Source organism: Coregonus lavaretus (assembly GCF_964263955.1).
Source record: "Coregonus lavaretus genome assembly, contig: HAP1_SCAFFOLD_1804, whole genome shotgun sequence".
NCBI classification, from domain to species: domain Eukaryota; kingdom Metazoa; phylum Chordata; class Actinopteri; order Salmoniformes; family Salmonidae; genus Coregonus; species Coregonus lavaretus.
This window is the reverse complement of record NW_028159623.1, coordinates 12,388-31,711: the sequence shown is the minus strand read 5'-3', so window position 1 is coordinate 31,711 and position 19,324 is coordinate 12,388. Positions and strand designations below refer to the sequence as shown.

The 19,324-nt window shown below is 45.6% G+C and overlaps 1 protein-coding gene across 1 annotated transcript; it reads right to left on the bottom strand.

Moving 5' to 3' along the window:
* Nucleotides 1–9,932: 9,932 nt before the first annotated feature.
* Nucleotides 9,933–18,345, bottom strand: LOC311122644 (arginase-2, mitochondrial-like). The gene is made up of 8 exons (XM_084196984.1): nucleotides 18,094–18,345; nucleotides 17,915–17,987; nucleotides 14,662–14,836; nucleotides 14,239–14,398; nucleotides 13,903–13,997; nucleotides 13,376–13,480; nucleotides 12,675–12,811; nucleotides 9,933–11,907 (listed from the first exon to the last, which is right to left on the bottom strand). Exons 1-8 carry the CDS (start codon nucleotides 18,202–18,204, stop codon nucleotides 11,720–11,722), a joined length of 1,044 nt encoding a protein of 347 aa, XP_084053110.1. The 5' UTR covers nucleotides 18,205–18,345; the 3' UTR covers nucleotides 9,933–11,719.
* Between the last annotated feature and the right edge of the window lie 979 nt (nucleotides 18,346–19,324).

Genomic DNA, 19,324 nt, shown 5'->3' with positions numbered 1-19,324 from the left:
TGCCGTGCGGTAGCAGAGAGAACAGTCTATGACTAGGGTAGCTGAATTTTTGGGGCCTTCCTCTGACTAGTATATAGAGGTCCTGGATGGCAGGAAGCTTGGCCCCAGTGATGTACTGGGCCGTACGCACTACCCTCTGTAGTGCCTTGCGGTCGGAGGCCGAGCAGTTGCCATACCAGGCGGTGATGCAACCAGTCAGGATGCTCTTGATGGTGTAGCTGTATAACTTTTTGAGGATCTGAGGACCCATGCCAAATCTTTTCAGTCTCCTTTGTCGTGCCCTCTTCACGACTGTCTTGGACATTAACACACATAAATCTTGTTCATACAACACCTCTCAATTTTCTCGCGTCAGCTGGTCCATTCCTGTGGCTCCAGCATGGCTCTATATCAGATCCCTTCCTGTGGCACTATCTTGGCTTTGTATCAGTTTTGTTTACTGCTGCTTTGTCCCAAAAAAACAATCTGTTTAACAATTATTGTAAGAGGTAGTTATGTATTCTTGCTAAACAGTGAAATATTTCTAAATAAGCCCACACCAAGCCGCACAGTGAAGCTCAACCTTTAAAAGTGAATAATTTCTTGATGGTAACATCGGTGTTCCTATGAGAAGAAGAGCTTGGTGAGATCTTGTGATAAAGACATCACAAATCTCTAATCTGTAATCCAACTACTTTTCTACACCAGGGGGCATCAGTGAGCTGTAACAGATCACTGATAAAGCCTTTATTTCATAGACCTGCCACTGGCATACAGGTTAAGAAATCCACCTCTAACAGGTACCACCATAACATGTGTAGACATTTCACTAATGATTTGTTTGAATGGCTCATGTTTCTCATGGTGAATCTCCATATCTGTATTGTATTGCATGTAGATTGTGTCCATATTCTTCCTACGTCGGCACCATTTCACCAGGTCAAATTCTTGGTCCATGTAAGTGTGCTTGGCGAATAAAGGCGATTCTGATTCCAGCTGCAGGGCATGGAGCAAGAGTTGTTCGGTCCTCCCTCGTCCTAACCGTGTCCACCAAGCTGCGTCTGTACCGCAGAGACCTGGCGAAGCGCTCTGACCTGTCCTCCATTCCACCCCGGGCCAGCAGGGGGCGCCTACAGGATCATCTCCTCTCAGAACGAACACAGTGTGAGTCTAGACTCACTTACAATTGGTGTAGGGGGAGGTTGCGCCTAGACGCTGATCTGGGGTCAGTTTTGCATTTCCTCCACTAATGGTGAAGGTTAGGATTGGGGAAGGGGAACCTGATCCTAGATCTGTACCAAGGAGGAACTTCAGGCTGGAGCTACTTAGACTCAATGAGCCGTGTTCTTCAGGACAGGTGTTTATCTTGGACTCAATGAGCCGTGTTCTTCAGGACAGGTGTTTATCTTGGACTCAATGAGCCGTGTTCTTCAGGACAGGTGTTTATCTTGGACTAAATGAGCCGTGTTTCAATCCAGGATGTGTGGACCAAACCAAACCGAGAGACATTGGACGTTATATACTGACCTATTATTGCCATTGTCTTTCTGATCCAGGAGTGAACTGCAAAGGTTTTGCCCTGCGGACCTTATTCACGGAGGAGTGTCAGGAGTCATGCTACAGCAGTCAGTGAAGATGGATGGTTGTCTGTGTGTCTCAGAACGGAGCATTAAGACTTACTGGTTCCAAATGAATCCCTTTACCCTTAACCTGTACTCCTTATGTTTCTACTAACCTCGAGGCCTGAGCAGTTGAACAATAAGGGTTTATCAATACTAATTTTGGGAAGCAAAACCACTCATAAAAATATGGATTCTCAATAAATTAAATCACTATACTTTGACATGTTCTAACAATAACATAAAAGTTAAAGTAATTAATGATATAAAAGTGATTTCTAAATGTATTTGTTGTGTTGTATTTTATCTTTGGTAATGCCTCTGTGACCAAAGTTAAAAGGAGAAGGGTGTTGGGACAGAAATACTGATCAAAACAAACGTTGTTTTGAGACTCTGCTTTCAAAGTCCAAAACCCAACTAGCATGTGTGTCACACCCTGGCTCTGGGACTCATTATGTTGAGCCAGGGTGTGTTCATTTCTATGTGTGTATTTCTATGTTGGTGTTCATTCTAGTTTGTTGTATTCTATGTTTGCCTGAGTGACTCCCAATCAGAGGCAACGAGTGTCAGCTGTTGGCTGGTTGTCTCTGATTGGGAGCCATATTTTGTGGTTGTGGGTTTTTGTTCCGTGTTCGGTCATTGATACCGTGGACGTCACGAGTCGTGTTTTGTTTTGTATTTTGACGCTTTAACTAATTAAAGTCATGTTTGTTCATCACGCTGCGCCTTGGTCTACTCCTTACCTCGACCTTGACAGAAAAACCCACCATGCAACGACCAAGCAGCGTGTCCAGGGGCAGCCCTTGGGGTGGACATGGGAGGAAGCGCCGGGAAAGGCCCTGGCGAAAGAGGAGCACCGTGTCCAGGAGCAGGCAGCCTGGACATGGGAGGAGATATTGGATGGTAAAGGGTCCTGGACTTGGGGGGAAATCCTGGCCGGGATGGATCGCCGGCCATGGAGTGAGACAGTGGAGAGGCGACGGAGAGAGGAGCAACGGCGTGATCAGGGTCGTCGTCGGACGGTCGTGAGGCAACCCCAGAAAATTTTTAGGGGGGGGCACACGGCATGGACGACGGGGCTGACGGAGGGGAAAAGGGGGCGGATCCAGAAGGCCACCAGGCCAGGGGTTCACCGCCCTGTACGTCCTGTGCGGATGCCTCACACAGAGTGTGTGAGGGTAGGCATTCAGCCAGGACGGGTGGTGGCCGCTCTTCACTCCAGGCCTCCTATCCGTCTCCACAGCCCGGTTCGGCCTGTCCCTGCTCCACGCACCAAGCCTACGGTGTGCGTCGCCAGCCCAGCCCGGCCTGTCTCTGCTCCACGCACCAAGCCTACGGTGTGCGTCGACAGCCCAGCCCGGCCTGTCCCTGCTCCACGCACCAAGCCTACGGTGTGCGTCGACAGCCCAGCCCGGCCTGTCCCTGCTCCACGCACCAAGCCTACGGTGTGCGTCGACAGCCCAGCCCGGCCTGTCCCTGCTCCACGCACCAAGCCTACGGTGTGCGTCGACAGCCCAGCCCGGCCTGTCCCTGCTCCACGCACTAAACCTACGGTGCGCGTCGCCAGCCCGGTCCGGCCTGTTCCTGCCACCCGCACCAAGTCTACGGTGCGCGTCGCCAGCCCGACCCGGCCTGTTCCTGCCACTCGCACCAAACCTACGGTGCGCGTCGCCAGCCCGGTCCGGCCTGTTCCTGCCACTCGCACTAAGCCAGGGGTGCGAGAAGTCAGCCTGGTAAGGCCCGTCCCTCTTCCACGCACCAAGCCAGGGGTGCGAGTCGTCAGCCTGGTAAGGCCCGTTCCTCCTCCACGCACCAAGCCAGGGGTGCGAGTCGACAGCCTGGTAAGGATCGCTCCTGTTAAGTCCAGTCCTGCTCCAGCCGGCGGGGCCAGACTGGACCAGGGGCACTATGGGGGGTGTATTGGAGGGTGGTGGTCAAGGCCGGAGCCAGAACCGCCGCCGAGGAGGTATGCCCGCCCAGCCCTCCCCTGGTTTGTTTTGTTGAGGCGCGGTCGCAGTCCGCGCCTTTAGGGGGGGTACTGTCACACCCTGGCTCTGGGACTCATTATGTTGAGCCAGGGTGTGTTCATTTCCATGTGTGTATTTCTATGTTGGTGTTCATTCTAGTTTGTTGTATTCTATGTTTGCCTGAGTGACTCCCAATCAGAGGCAACGAGTGTCAGCTGTTGGCTGGTTGTCTCTGATTGGGAGCCATATTTTGTGGTTGTGGGTTTTTGTTCCGTGTTCGGTCATTGATACCGTGGACGTCACGAGTCGTGTTTTGTTTTGTATTTTGACGCTTTAACTAATTAAAGTCATGTTTGTTCATCACGCTGCGCCTTGGTCTACTCCTTACCTCGACCTTGACAATGTGTCAAAATGAAGGAGCGTTTTAAACATGAACGTGTGATTGAAGTCATGTTTCATTATTGAAAATATCTAAATGTAGTTTAAAAGCTAACACTGTCTGATAGACAGTCCACTAAAGTTTATCACAGGGCTATCAGGGGCTAGGTACAGGTGTAGGGATTACACATTGGACAGAGGACAGAGGACAGAGGTGTAGGGATTACACACTGGACAGAGGACAGAGGACAGAGGCACAGGTGTAGGGATTACACATTGGACAGAGGACACAGGTGTAGGGATTACACACTGGACAGAGGACAGAGGACAGAGGCACAGGTGTAGGGATTACACATTGGACAGAGGACACAGGTGTAGGGATTACACATTGGACAGAGGACAGAGGACAGAGGCACAGGTGTAGGGATTACACATTGGACAGAGGACAGAGGACAGAGGACACAGGTGTAGGGATTACACATTGGACAGAGGACAGAGGACAGAGGACACAGGTGTAGGGATTACACATTGGACAGAGGACAGAGGACACAGGTGTAGGGATTACACATTGGACAGAGGACAGAGGACAGGTGTAGGGATTACACATTGGACAGAGGACAGAGGACACAGGTGTAGGGATTACACATTGGACAGAGGACAGAGGACACAGATGTAGGGATTACACATTGGACAGAGGACAGAGGACAGAGGACACAGGTGTAGGGATTACACATTGGACAGAGGACAGAGGACAGAGGACACAGATGTAGGGATTACACATTGGACAAAGGACAGAGGACACAGGTGTAGGGATTACACATTGGACAGAGGACAGAGGACACAGATGTAGGGATTACACATTGGACAGAGGACAGAGGACAGAGGACACAGGTGTAGGGATTACACATTGGACAGAGGACAGAGGACACAGGTGTAGGGATTACACATTGGACAGAGGACAGAGGACAGAGGACACAGATGTAGGGATTACACATTGGACAGAGGACAGAGGACACAGGTGTAGGGATTACACATTGGACAGAGGACAGAGGACACAGGTGTAGGGATTACACATTGGACAGAGGACAAAGGACACAGGTGTAGGGATTACACATTGGACAGAGGACAGAGGACACAGGTGTAGGGATTACACATTGGACAGAGGACAGAGGCACAGGTGTAGGGATTACACATTGGACAGAGGACAGAGGACACAGGTGTAGGGATTACACATTGGACAGAGGACAGAGGACAGGTGTAGGGATTACACATTGGACAGAGGACAGAGGACACAGGTGTAGGGATTACACATTGGACAGAGGACAGAGGACAGAGGACACAGGTGTAGGGATTACACATTGGACAGAGGACAGAGGACAGAGGACACAGATGTAGGGATTACACATTGGACAGAGGACAGAGGACACAGGTGTAGGGATTACACATTGGACAGAGGACAGAGGACACAGGTGTAGGGATTACACATTGGACAGAGGACAGAGGACACAGGTGTAGGGATTACACATTGGACAGAGGACACAGGTGTAGGGATTACACATTGGACAGAGGACAGAGGACAGAGGACACAGGTGTAGGGATTACACATTGGACAGAGGACAGAGGACACAGGTGTAGGGATTACACATTGGACAGAGGACAAAGGACACGGGTGTAGGGATTACACATTGGACAGAGGACAGAGGACAGAGGACACAGGTGTAGGGATTACACATTGGACAGAGGACAGAGGACAGAGGACACAGATGTAGGGATTACACATTGGACAGAGGACAGAGGACACAGGTGTAGGGATTACACATTGGACAGAGGACAGAGGACACAGGTGTAGGGATTACACATTGGACAGAGGACAGAGGACACAGGTGTAGGGATTACACATTGGACAGAGGACAGAGGACAGAGGACACAGGTGTAGGGATTACACATTGGACAGAGGACAAAGGACACGGGTGTAGGGATTACACATTGGACAGAGGACAGAGGACACAGGTATAGGGATTACACATTGGACAGAGGACAGAGGACAGAGGACACAGGTGTAGGGATTACACACTGGACAGAGGACAGAGGACACGGGTGTAGGGATTACACACTGGACAGAGGACAGAGGACACGGGTGTAGGGATTACACATTGGACAGAGGACAGAGGACAGAGGACACATGTGTAGGGATTACACACTGAAACAGGGACACAGGTGCTCACCTCACAATAAAATAATCGTATGGTGATTACAAATACGACAGGGTGTGGTTAACTTCCATGTAAATGGACAATAAAGTAATTGTATTGCGCCGAGTAGTGATGGAAACAGAACAGGGACACAGTGTAGTGCAGATAACGGCACGTTGTGTTGTGAACAACACCTGCCACTATCCAATGACTTCCCACAGGTGGCTGATCCGCTATTAGTCTCATACTCGGTCCCGCCAGGGGAGAGTTTTTTCCATTCAGCATCACTCCCAGGGGGATATAGTGTTCTTCATAACAAAGATACAGCGGGTCTGAAACTGACTCCCTTGATAAAGACGAGTATCAAATAAATGATTTAAATACTGAGCTATATTGTATGCTCAAAACATTACATTGTTTTAGTTGCTAGGATAAATATATTTGGTTTAGGGGAGAGTGGGGTAAGTTAAGCCACCCTTGTCTCTAGGAAACCAAAATATCTAGGAAGAGGTCATCATTTCATGGAGTCTGTGAATGTGAAGAAACCACATGGAAAAAAGTGGTAAGAAAATTCAAATGAATGTATTGCGTTAGAGGTTTCATGGTGCTTGTATCTAAACCAAAATAGATACTTTTAAGATTGTTCTATACATCAGTGTCACGATCGTTACAGGAAGCGGACCAAGGCGCAGCGTGATAGGCGTACATACTTTTATTGCAGTACACACGAACCAAAACAAACGATGCGTGAAGTCCTAGGTTAAACACCAAAACAAACCTTAACGGAACAAGATCCCACAAATAACTAGTGCCAACAGGCTGCCTAAGTATGGTTCCCCAATCAGAGACAACGAGAATCAGCTGCCTCTGATTGGGAACCACCCTGGCCAAACATAGAAAACACAAACTAGAACAAAAACATAGAAACTACAACATAGACACTACACACCCTGGCTCAACTTTTAAGATTCCCCAGAGCCGGGGCGTGACAATCAGTTGGGGGTCTCTGTAAGCTTCAATATGAGGTCCTAAACCTAGTGTCGTGTATGAAGATTATGACTATTCTAGAAGAACAAAGAAAATATGTTTATCTTAGTTCAAAAGTAGCCAGTTGTAGGGTGACGCCCCAGGGGGGATAGGTGATTGGACAGCAGAGGGAGCAACACATATTTTTACATTGTTTATAAGTATATGCTGGAGGAAGGAGAGGTTAGAGCAGCCATTACAATTCGAGGACACTGCTCTCCGGGTGTCATGGCACCTGTAACTCATGCTGAAAGCTTGTGATATGAATAAACTTATGATCAAAGGTTCAGTATGAGCGTACTCCTTTGTTTGACAGCAATGAGCACCAGCATTCGACGCGATACGACACTAGCATGAAAGTGCATCCTTGTAGCTGTGTGGGAGGATATGGTCAAAACGTTGAGCTAATTGAAGTGTTTCTTCCCAGGCGTTATCTCTCTGGGATATGAGGTAACAACCAGACCTGGCCTATGTTAAGTGTTTACAAATGTACAAAGTGTTTGTTAGTTGTTAAGCTTGTGTTAAAAATACGCTTATAATGATTAAAAGACAAAGAAGTGATTGTGTTGAATTGTGTTTGGAAAATAAAGATGGGATATGGTTTTAAAAAGGTAGTGGTAATATTTAATTCAGTACAGAAATGTGTAGGCGGCTTAACCTCCCCTGTCCCGCGGCTCAGCTTACCCCATACCCGGTGTAAGTTGTGCCAAGAGACCATTTTTTTTGGGACAAGATATGTTTTCAAAACTGATGTTAAGATGAATTCTGATTTCCAGGGACACACAACAGCCTGAAATATACAGCGCCTTCAGAAAGTATTCACACCCCTTGAGTTTTTCCACATTTTGTTGTTACATCCTGAATCTAACGTGGATTAAATGTAGATTTATTTAGTCACTGGCCTACAAATAATACCCCATAACGTCAAAGTGGAATTATGTTTTTCTAAATGTTTACAAAAAAAGCTGAAATGTTTTGAGTCGATAAGTATGTTATGGCAAGCCTAAATAAGTTCAGAAGTAAAAATGTGCTCAACAAGTCAAAGAAGTCGCATGGACTCTGTGTGCAATAATAGTGTTTAACATGATTTTTGAATGACTACCTCATCTCTGTACCCCACGCATACAATTATCTGTAAGGTCCCTCAGTCGAGCAGTGAATTTCAAACATAGATTCAACCACAAAGACCAGGGAGGTTTTCCAATGCCTCGCTCCTATTGGTAGATGGGTAAAAAAAAGAAGCATTATTCCTCCTCCACCAAACTTTACAGTTGGCACTACGCATTGGGGCAGGTAGCGTTTCTCCTGGCAGCCGCCAAACCCAGATTTGTCCGTCGGACTGGTGATCTTAGGCTTGTGTGCAGCTGTTTGGCCATGGAAACACATTTCATGAAGCTCCCGACGAACAGTTCTTGTGCTGACGTTGCTTGATGCCATTCCACCTATTCCGCTCCAGCCATTACCACGAGCCCGTTCTCCCCAATTAAGGTGCCACCAACCTCCTCTGGAGGAGAATCGCAGTTGCATTTCCTTGATTTCTCGCTTCCTCTCTCCTCGCCTCCTTCTCAAAACCCATTGGATGAGAAGGTCAGTAGGGGAGGAACCTCTGACTTTCTCATCCAATGGGTTTTGAAGAGGAGGCAAGGATTTTACCAATGGTCTTCTCTCGATTCCTTGTGTCCTTTACTTGAATCCTCTCCTTGCTTCCTACTGAAGTTTTGAGAGAGTGGCGGGGTGTCACGATCGTCGATAGATGAAGCGGACCAAGGTGATAACCGTACATCTTTTATTGAAGTACACACACACGAACAAAACAACAAACCAAACGATACGTGAAGTCCTAGGTTAACACCAAAACAAACCTTATGGAACAAGATCCCACATTAAACTAGTGCAAAACAGGCTACCTAAGTATGGTCCCCAATCAGAGACAACGAGCTACAGCTGCCTCTGATTGGGAACCACCCTGGCCAACATAGATCTAAACGATTTAGAACGAAAACATGGAACAACTAAACATAGGAAAATCCACACCCTGGCTCAACATTTAAGAGTCCCCAGAGCCAGGGCGTGACACGGGGAGAGCACGGGAGGAAAGAATATAGTGACATCCCTTAAGAGTATGTGATTATTCCAGAACATACCGTGCCTGGTAGCCTCATGAAACCAGTCTGGGCACTTTGTTCCCGTTTCGTTTCACTTCACTTGTGATATGTGAAGTGAAACATGAATGTGAGCTGGCGAGAGATCTGTCTGGTTAAATGAGGCGCTAGGTGCAGGCAGACGGCCCTGATTCGAGGTATACACAGTGTTCCCAGATAGGGAGGAAGCTTTACCAAAGATGGTTAAATGAAGAGTTCTTACGCCGTTTACACATTGAAAAAAAAACCGGTCAGAGTTTGGATCTGCTTAGTTCATTGACTGTATACAGTATGAACGAGAGAAAAGGAGAGTGAGATGTCTTGCTTTCTCTAAGGCACACTTTGGCCCACTTCCTACTGAAGTTTTGAGCGTGATGGAGGCAGGGAGAGGACAGGACCAAAGACCATGAAGACAGAGAGAGAGAGAGAGAGAGAGAGGCATGGCTGAGAATGTTAGTATGTGGAAGTAACCCTAAACCTTATTCTGTTTGATAAGCTGAAGGTAGAGGCAGTACATACTGAACTCTCCATATATAGACCTCGTTGTATAAGACTAAAACCAACTAGACTTTCTCTGCCAGTCGTAAGCCACACGTCTCCATGGAGACTAATAAGAAACACAGACTGATGTCATTGTGGAAGACTAAAATGACTTTATTTAAAAGACAGATTCAGTGGTCACGTCAAAAGGCATGTTTTTACATTTAGTAAATCAAATAATATTATTTCACTCTTTCAGCATTTCCCATATATCCTTTACATACACTCATTTTAAATTATAGAAATGTACTTGTGAAAAGCGTTACCTAGTCATTTAATACTGACTAATGTAAAACCAGACAGTAAATACATAAACATGGATTAATAATAGTGATTATTTTATGTAAAACTACAAAACATAATACTTCTAAATAAAATGCGTCAAAACCACATCTGGTCCAAAAGTGCAAACGCTTCACTTCGACAACTCAACTGGCACAGCCACTTCATATTGAGCGGAGGTATTTGTGTCCAAACCACACTATGGACACATTAGTAAAATAATATTAATAATAATAATATTAATAACAGTCTGCACCTAAAAGTAGATTGAGGCAGTTTCATGCTCGTCGTCGTGTGAACCCAGCTTCATACAACCCAATTACAGAGCTGCAGTGATTATGTCTATGGCATACCACTGATCACCGTGTCTATGGCATACCACTGATCACCGTGTCTGTGGCATACCACTGATCACTGTGTCTATGGCATACCACTGATCACCGTGTCTATGGCATACCACTGATCACCGTGTTTATGGCATACCACTGATCACAGTGTCTATGGCATACCACTGATCACCGTGTCTATGGCATACCACTGATCACCGTGTCTATGGCATACCACTGATCACCGTGTCTGTGGCATACCACTGATCACTGTGTCTATGGCATACCACTGATCACCGTGTCTGTGGCATACCACTGATCACCGTGTCTGTGGCATACCACTGATCACCGTGTCTATGGCATACCACTGATCACAGTGTCTATGGCATACCACTGATCACCGTGTCTATGGCATACCACTGATCACCGTGTCTATGGCAATACCACTGATCACCGTGTCTATGGCATACCACTGATCACCGTGTCTATGGCATACCACTGATCACAGTGTCTATGGCATACCACTGATCACTGTGTCTATGGCATACCACTGATCACTGTGTCTATGGCATACCACTGATCACCGTGTCTATGGCATACCACTGATCACCGTGTCTGTGGCATACCACTGATCACCGTGTCTATGGCATACCACTGATCACCGTGTCTATGGCATACCACTGATCACTTTGTCTGTGGCATACCACTGATCACCGTGTCTATGGCATACCACTGATCACCGTGTCTATGGCATACCACTGATCACCGTGTCTATGGCATACCACTGATCACCGTGTCTATGGCATACCACTGATCACATCAAATAGTCAACATTTAAATAGGGTGGCTGTATTTTCAAGGCCAGGGAGACCAGCTGATCACATCAATTACAATTAACATTTTAGATGAGAGCTTTTTATAGCCTGGTTACCGGTCTGTTTGTGCGACTTTTGTTTTTGTGCGACTCCTTGTCCTGCCAAACAGATGACGTGATAGCACAGATCTGGGCTAAGCTTTTCACGTCATCTTAGTAAATAAGCTATATAAGCCTTTAACTTGGCTTATTATTTATTATAAGTTCAGTCATGATTTAAGTTTGACTGACTGTTGCCATACAGTCCCATACACAACAGAAGATGTAACAAAAAGCTCTGAAACCATTCCAACTACTGCTTCAGTGTGTCTGTTCTGTATGTAAAGTCTTTTAGAATTCAGGAATGCCAAGTGGTCATATGTTGAAAGTCCTTAGTGTTCTAGAAGCAGTGTGTTCTAGAGTCGGAGCTGTTCCGTGTCCTCTTTAAGCGTTTGCGACTCCTGAGCGATGGGGCCTCCCTCGCGGGTCTGGCCCAGGGACGACGCGATGACGTCCACCGCCATGGAAGCTGTGATCTCCACCGCCTCACGGCTCGCCCCCAGGGATGGGTTGACCTCAACAAGGTCCATCACTGACAACAAGCCTGGAGATTAAAAAACAAACACCATTTATTAGTTTCAGTTCCTTTTGTGGAACGTTGCAGACAGAAATTTTACTTCAAAGATAGAAACTGTATGTCAAAGAATGTTTCAGATTGAAATGTTACTTCATAGAAATGTTTTATATTCCCATGGTACCATAAAGTGAAAGTATATCCACTATTGTCATCCTACCAAGAGTCTGCCATAACTTAGAGGAAAGGGTTCCAAGTTTAATGACAGACCCTTCCTCATCATTTCTTATGAATGTATTGTTATTTTTTAAAATTTTATATATTTTTTTAGTCATTTAGCAGACGCTTATCCAGAGCGACTTACAGTTAGTGAGTGCATACATTCATTTTTTATACTGGCCCCCCACGGGAATCGAATCCACAACCCTGGCGTTGCAAACACCATGCTCTACCAACTGAGCTACATCCCTGCCGGCCATTCCCTCCCCTACCCTGGACGACGCTGGGCCAATTGTGCGCCGCCCCATGGGTCTCCCGGTCGTGGCCGGCTACGACAGAGCCTGGATTCGAACCAGCTAGCACTGCGATGCAGTGCCTTAGACCACTGCGCCACTCGGGAGACATTGTTATAGTGTGTTCGGAGTTGATCATTATCCATGTATTTCAGTGTCTATGACTGCCATGTGAATACTATAAAAAACTTGAAATGTAATAAAATGATAATTCCCTCCTCTCTTCTCGTAGTCTCTGTGACCCCACTTCTCAAAACATCATAATTATTGCATGCCCTAACATACCTGTGTTGTGGATCTCCTCTGTGATCCAGATTCCTTCTCTGTAAGTCAGACCCCCGTTCACTGGTGTTCCTGTTGCTGGGGCCAGAGACGGGTCCATCGCATCGATGTCAAAACTCAGATGGATCGGCCGCTGCTTCCTGTTGGACAAAAGAAGCAAAAACGGGTTCAGAATACAGTTCAGCGAATCAATCAACTTTCAACTCAAATTCAACTGTCAACTGGACACATCTAAACGGTCAACTGAACACATCCAAACGGTCAACTGGATACATCCAAATTGTCAACTGGATACATCCAAACTGTCAACTGGATACATCCAAACTGTCAACCGAATACATCCAAACTGTCAACCGAATACATCCAAACTGTCAACCGAATACATCCAAACTGTCAACCGAATACATCCAAACTGTCAACCGAATACATCCAAACTGTCAACCGAATACATCCAAACTGTCAACCGAATACATCCAAACTGTCAACCGAATACATCCAAACTGTCAACCGAATACATCCAAACTGTCAACCGAATACATCCAAACTGTCAACCGAATACATCCAAACTGTCAACTGAATACATCCAAACTGTCAACCGAATACATCCAAACTGTCAACTGAATGGGGGGGGGGTTTCCAAGGAAAGTAGCGGGGGCTCCAAGGAAAAAAGGTTGGGAACCACTGGTGTAGAGTAATTAAATTACCTTGACAAGAGGTGGTCGAAAGTGACCTCCATGACTCTCTGGATGCCGAGCCTGTCGATGTCTCTCATTGTGAAGTACTGGACACCCAAGTCCTTCAGGATGTCGCTGTGAGGAGAAAGGAGAGAAGAATGTCATTAGTATCATGTCTGGAAGTATATTTGGATGTAACGGGTGTAATTTTGGGTACCAAAAAAAAAAGAAAAAATGTAATGTAAGTGTATACTACTACTACTACACTATTACTATAACTATACTACTATAACTATACTACTATACTACTATTACTATAACTATACTACTATTACTACTACTCCTACTACTACAACTATACTACTACTATACTACTACTATACTACTACTATACCACTACTATACTACAACTATACTACTACTATACTACTACTATACTACAACTATACTACTACTATACTAATACTATACTACTACTATACTACTACTATACTACTACTTAACTGTGTTATAATCCAGATTAGTGTACTTGGTAGTGTACAGAGAAGTGTACTTACTACTCTCCGGGGTCTATGTCTCTCAGGCCGATGTAGACCAGGTCTTTAGCTGACAGGAAGGGCTTCATCCAGCTGAACCCTGGGAGCTCCGGCATCTTTCAGACAACAAGAGGTGAGTGTGAGGTCAGAGGGGTTTTACTGTGCTAAAGTGTAGAGCCTTGTTGTAGTGTAGAATATAGCCTGTTCTCAGAACATGGCATGCCAATGGCCATAGGAGTTGGTTATACGGCACAAACAGACATGGCTGTAGACTCCTATGGTATCTAAAAGATAACAGTCATGTCTCAGGGGAAGAACCGGGCCGGTGAGAACGCCCCGAGGCCTCTGTTCTCTTACCTTGTTCTGCAGTTCTTTGAGCATGAAGGCGACCGACTGTCCGTGGAGGTTGCCTGAGGGAGAGGTGAGGGGCGTGTTTATGTCAGCGTGGGCGTCGACCCAGATCAGACACAGGTCAGGACACTGCTGGGCGTGGCCTGCCGCTGAACCAATGGCCAGGCTGCGAGGGGAGAGATCAGGAAGTGAGTTGGAATCCAATCACCATTATTCCCCCCTAGGGAACACTGACTATATGTGTCACTATCATAAAGAAACTGGTTACCCAGTCCACTGATAAGCTTACTCTCGCTATGTCTAGGGTCCTAAGCCTGCATAATGCTTCATTTCCTAACACTGTCAATGTTGACAGTCCTATAAGTCGCTGTTGCTAAAATAACCATACGGTGTTCTCTGAGAACATGAAGGTGTTGTTGTGGTGTGTACCTGTGGTCTCCTCCCAGCATGATGGTAGTGTGTCCGGCTCCCACAGCGTTGCTGACGGCCCCTGACAGCAGTTTGTTAGCTCTGCCCACAGTGCGAGGGAAGGGGACGTGCATGTAGGGATCGTCCTTCTCCAGATGCTGGAAGCTCAGGTCTCCAAAGTCATGCACTGGGTAATCTGCATGAGAAAATGAAAAGGTATTGTTTAGATTCATTATTGTTTAAAATCAAAAACACTGGATTAATTTAACAGCAAATGGTATGGATGAATTGTTGGAGTATTTTTGTTAATGGCTAAGTGCATGACTACTGGTTTCCTGACACCTAGAAGTACTGTCGCCCCAGATCCAGAAATGGCCTTGGCTTTTCTGGGTTTGTGGGATGGACGGTGCTTCGTGAGCTTGTTGTGTTACGGTGCGTGAGAAGGGACGCGAGTTTGTGTCCTGGAACGGTCGTGGGAGAATTTCCACTGTCACATTAAGTGTTAGGCTATATATCTTTGAGGCATTAGGTCAACTCTTTCTCCAGGCTCTGATGTCCAACCCCCAGCTGCCCTGGCTCTCTACACACACCCCTCTCATGTAATCTCTGATGTCCAACCCCCTGCTGCCCTGGCTCTCTTCACACACCCCTCTCCTATCATTTCTGATTGACGAGGCGGAGTAATTCAAGCTGTCTCTGGAACTGCTGTCTGACTGGGCACTACTTTCCACGTGTCCTATTTCCTATGTGTGCCCTCTCAGGTTTCTCCAAGACCAGATCACGCCCCTGCTACCACTGCTACGGTGGCGGTGGAGGAAACACAGAGGAATTCGGTGGAAATTGGGTTGCAATGCACCCAAACTACTAGTATTGGCACTTGGGACTAATGACTTATGAGTTGAAGTAAACAAGAGATTTGAAACGCCATCTGCGGGTGACAATATTCCACTGGATGGGGGGGGTGTAGAGTTACTCTGCTGACCGTTACGTCTAAGACACCCCCCCATGTTACCATCTTAGACCGCTGGACAGGAATAGCTGAACCAAGTACTCGGTGCATCTCTGTTAATGCAATCATGATCTAATACAGTGTGTATTTAAACTTGATGCAATGTCAGTGACATTTAATGCAGTCCATCTTGGCAAGTGCACAATGACTGATCATCTCAGTCTCCTTGCTATTAAGGAGGATACCATTTTCTGTCTCCCTGTTGCCAAATTGGCATCAGAAAAAGTTATTTACTTTTCATACTTTTGTTATTAATAAAATTTCCCATCTCTGCAGTTTGAAGTCCACTTTTACAAACAACTAAAATAGCACCATATAGCATATCAAGTGAATGTGATTGTACAAACAACTGAAATAGCACCATATAGCATATCAAGTGAATGGGATTTTACAGAGATCAACAAAAGTCACATCAACAGGGCAAATGCTTGGACACAGCAGGAGATGAACCAAGCATTGGTCTCCAAGCTCTCGATAGACCGAAGGCCTTTACTTAAGGATGAGTAAAGCTGGAACATTTTGTTCCCAATGAGCTGCAAATTACAATAGAGGTCACAAATACTTTTATATGATCCCAGACTACTGGGGCGGCAGGTAGCTTAGTGGTTAAAAGCGTTGTGCCAGTAACCGAAATGTCGCTGGTTCTAATCCCCGAGCCGACTAGGTGAAAAATCTGTCGATGTGCCCTTGAGCAAGGCACTTAACCCTAATTGCTCACGTAAGTCGCTCTGGATGAGAGCGTCTGCTAAAATGACTAAAAATGTTTTTTAAAATGGTACATCTATAACTAGAATAAATGTGCTTACATGCCATAGTGTAATTATAAAATTATGGGGTTTCTTAAAGACTATGGGGTTTGATGTCTTGCTAAAAGTATGTCAGTGGTCCACATCCGACAACGGGGGAAAAAAACGCCATCTAAAGATATGCTTCTCATATTACACCGCAGGCCGGCCCCGGGAACGGTTGATTGCGTAACTGCCAAAAAAAAAGCACCTTGCCTTGCCATGAGTACACGCTGTTGATCTGTCCCACTGCTGAGTGCTCAGGGAGGAGACGGGGCTAAGATTACAGGAAATGACTTGCACATTCCAGAACTGAACATGGGGATCTCTACACTGGAACATTTGTGTGTCTCACCTGAACTTTTACACTCGACTAGATGTAGGCTTGCTGCACTTCATTCTGATGTGTTTTTGTGTGCTGAGGACTAGCCATTCTCTGGGACATCCCAGTCCTCATTATTTATGACCTGATAATAATCCATTGGTTTAGAAGTGGAACCATCTTGTCTGACGAAATGAATGCGCCTCTGCTCAGACCGGTCCGGAAAGTCTCCCTAGGCAGACGGCTTGCCTCACACATGAACAATGGTCCAAGATTGACCAACTAATGCTTTAATGTGACCAGTTCTGCTGAGAAATAGCCGTTCTGTGTGGCATCCCTAGCGTAGCCTACTATGTAGATGCTTTAATCTTTTCACAATTAGGATCTGACCATTTATTATTTATGACCTGAAAAAAATAATCAATTATTTGGAAGTGGAAGCCTCTTGTCTGGCGCAATTTGTTCGCCTCCTTGCTCAGATTGGTTCATGGTCTGAAACGAGCCCATGGTTTACTCTGGATCGGAACCCACAGTTTGGGTATCACCAAAGACAGTACAGTATGCCGTCACGTGGAGCCGGATGTGTGATACAATCTCGCTGTTAGGCCTACACGAAACAATTTTTTCGAATCATCTTTCAAACATTCAAGACAGCGATAGGCCCTATTAATCTATGGTTGACTGTAGCGTACAGAGGTAAGGCTGCAGTCTACAATGGGAGGAGAGAGCTTGCTTTTTCGGGGTTAGGCTCTCTGTATGTGCGTAGGGAGTGACGACAGCAGAGACACAGCCATTCTTTCTCGCCCATGTGGCCCAATAAAACCGCTCTTTTACCGTTTTATTTACGAGATCATAATCATTTTTTGATTAAAAAAATATGTTTAGGTTGCCAGCATTCAAGGTCTGAACAATATCCTACATATGGTTGTTTTCTTTGTTTGGCAACATTAGCTTAGACCCATCTATAGTAAAAGACTGAAGTAATACATCATGCTTAACTTCCTCGAACGGAAGGAAAAGGGGAAGCAACTCTCACATGGACCTATTAACCTATTTAAGGGTTCGAATACGTTTTATATAAAATGATTTCAATACAAAGGTACATTTATACATTTGTTTTATAACATTAACACATTCATAAGATGTTCCATCACTTACCCAGAAGTGAAAGCCTCTCGATCAGACCAGCATCTCTGATGGCTTTGGGTCCATCTTCCACCCCTCTCCTTTTCTAAAAGAAAAACGACAACGCTGAATAATTCTGGTAAACGAAATAGCCTAATCAAATAACCATATTAAACGAATGAATCCTAACAGGATATTATATTTTTCCTTACCTGTCCTTTTGAGAAGGGGGCTCCTAAAACAGCCACAGAATGAGGCCTGCTCTGACAGGTATTGTTGAGTTGAGTCCGCAGAAGACGACACAGTGGCCCTCTCAAAGCCATTTTAAAATCGTATTTAATTTATCTGTTAACGTCAAAATGATTGATAGCAACCGTTTAACGACCCAAGGCAGAGTATCAAAAGTGTGATTGAAAAGCTCTTCCGTTATAACCCCACTCTCTCTTGTGATGTTGATGCTGTGTTGAGAGCCGGCTCCGGGGGCTGTCTTATGCGCCCTTTCATTTCATTAATATTCATGAGGGGATGCCAACAGCGCGATCAACTGAAACGTGTAACCCTTAATTTGTCTCTAAGCACCACAACACCCGGCCGACTGATAAAAAAAATAATAAAAAAAATCAAATCAAAAGTTAAGTTAAAAAAACAAGATATTATTCAGGATTATTCAGAAATCCTCTTACCTCATTGAGGAAAACGTGCGTCAATACCGCATGCCACACCTTCGCACTAGCCAATGAGATGGGTCCAATAGATGGGTTTGTTCCGAAGGCGTGTATTGTGTTTCTGAAACGCACCCATGATACCGCAATTTCGCAGGGGCGGAAATTTCCACCGACACAGCAAACAGCGGTTGACAAACATGTTGCTTGACCTGGATGTCTGCTTTCCATAATCGTGCAAAACATATCAGATATCAGCCTGTTCCCCATGTTTGCATGCAGTGGAGAGTGACCGATTGACCATATACCTATTTGCTATTTCAATAAGCCTATTTTAGGGGGGCTAAGATAGGCTTAATGAAATAGCAAATAGGTATATTTTTTTTATTATGGGTTATACAGTAAAAGTCAACCATTGTTTTAATTTGTGGAAATACAATAATTGAGATGAATTGTGTTGTTGTTATTGAAGAATATAGAAAGAAAGTTGCCCATGGGTACAGCTTCTCATCACCTAAATACAGTGGTTTGTGTCTGTTCTGTTGACCCTGTTTTGAAGCAAAAACACAAAAACAAAAACTGGTATGGAGCCAGGGGACCGTGCCATAATAAACAGGGGTATTTTGGTCCAGTATGGACCTCTGTCGCCCCCAGGGGACCGTGCCATAATAAACAGGGGTATTTTGGTCCAGTATGGACCTCTGTCGCCCCCAGGGGACCGTGCCATAATAAACAGGGGTATTTTGGTCCAGTATGTACCTCTGTCGCCGCCAAGTGTCGA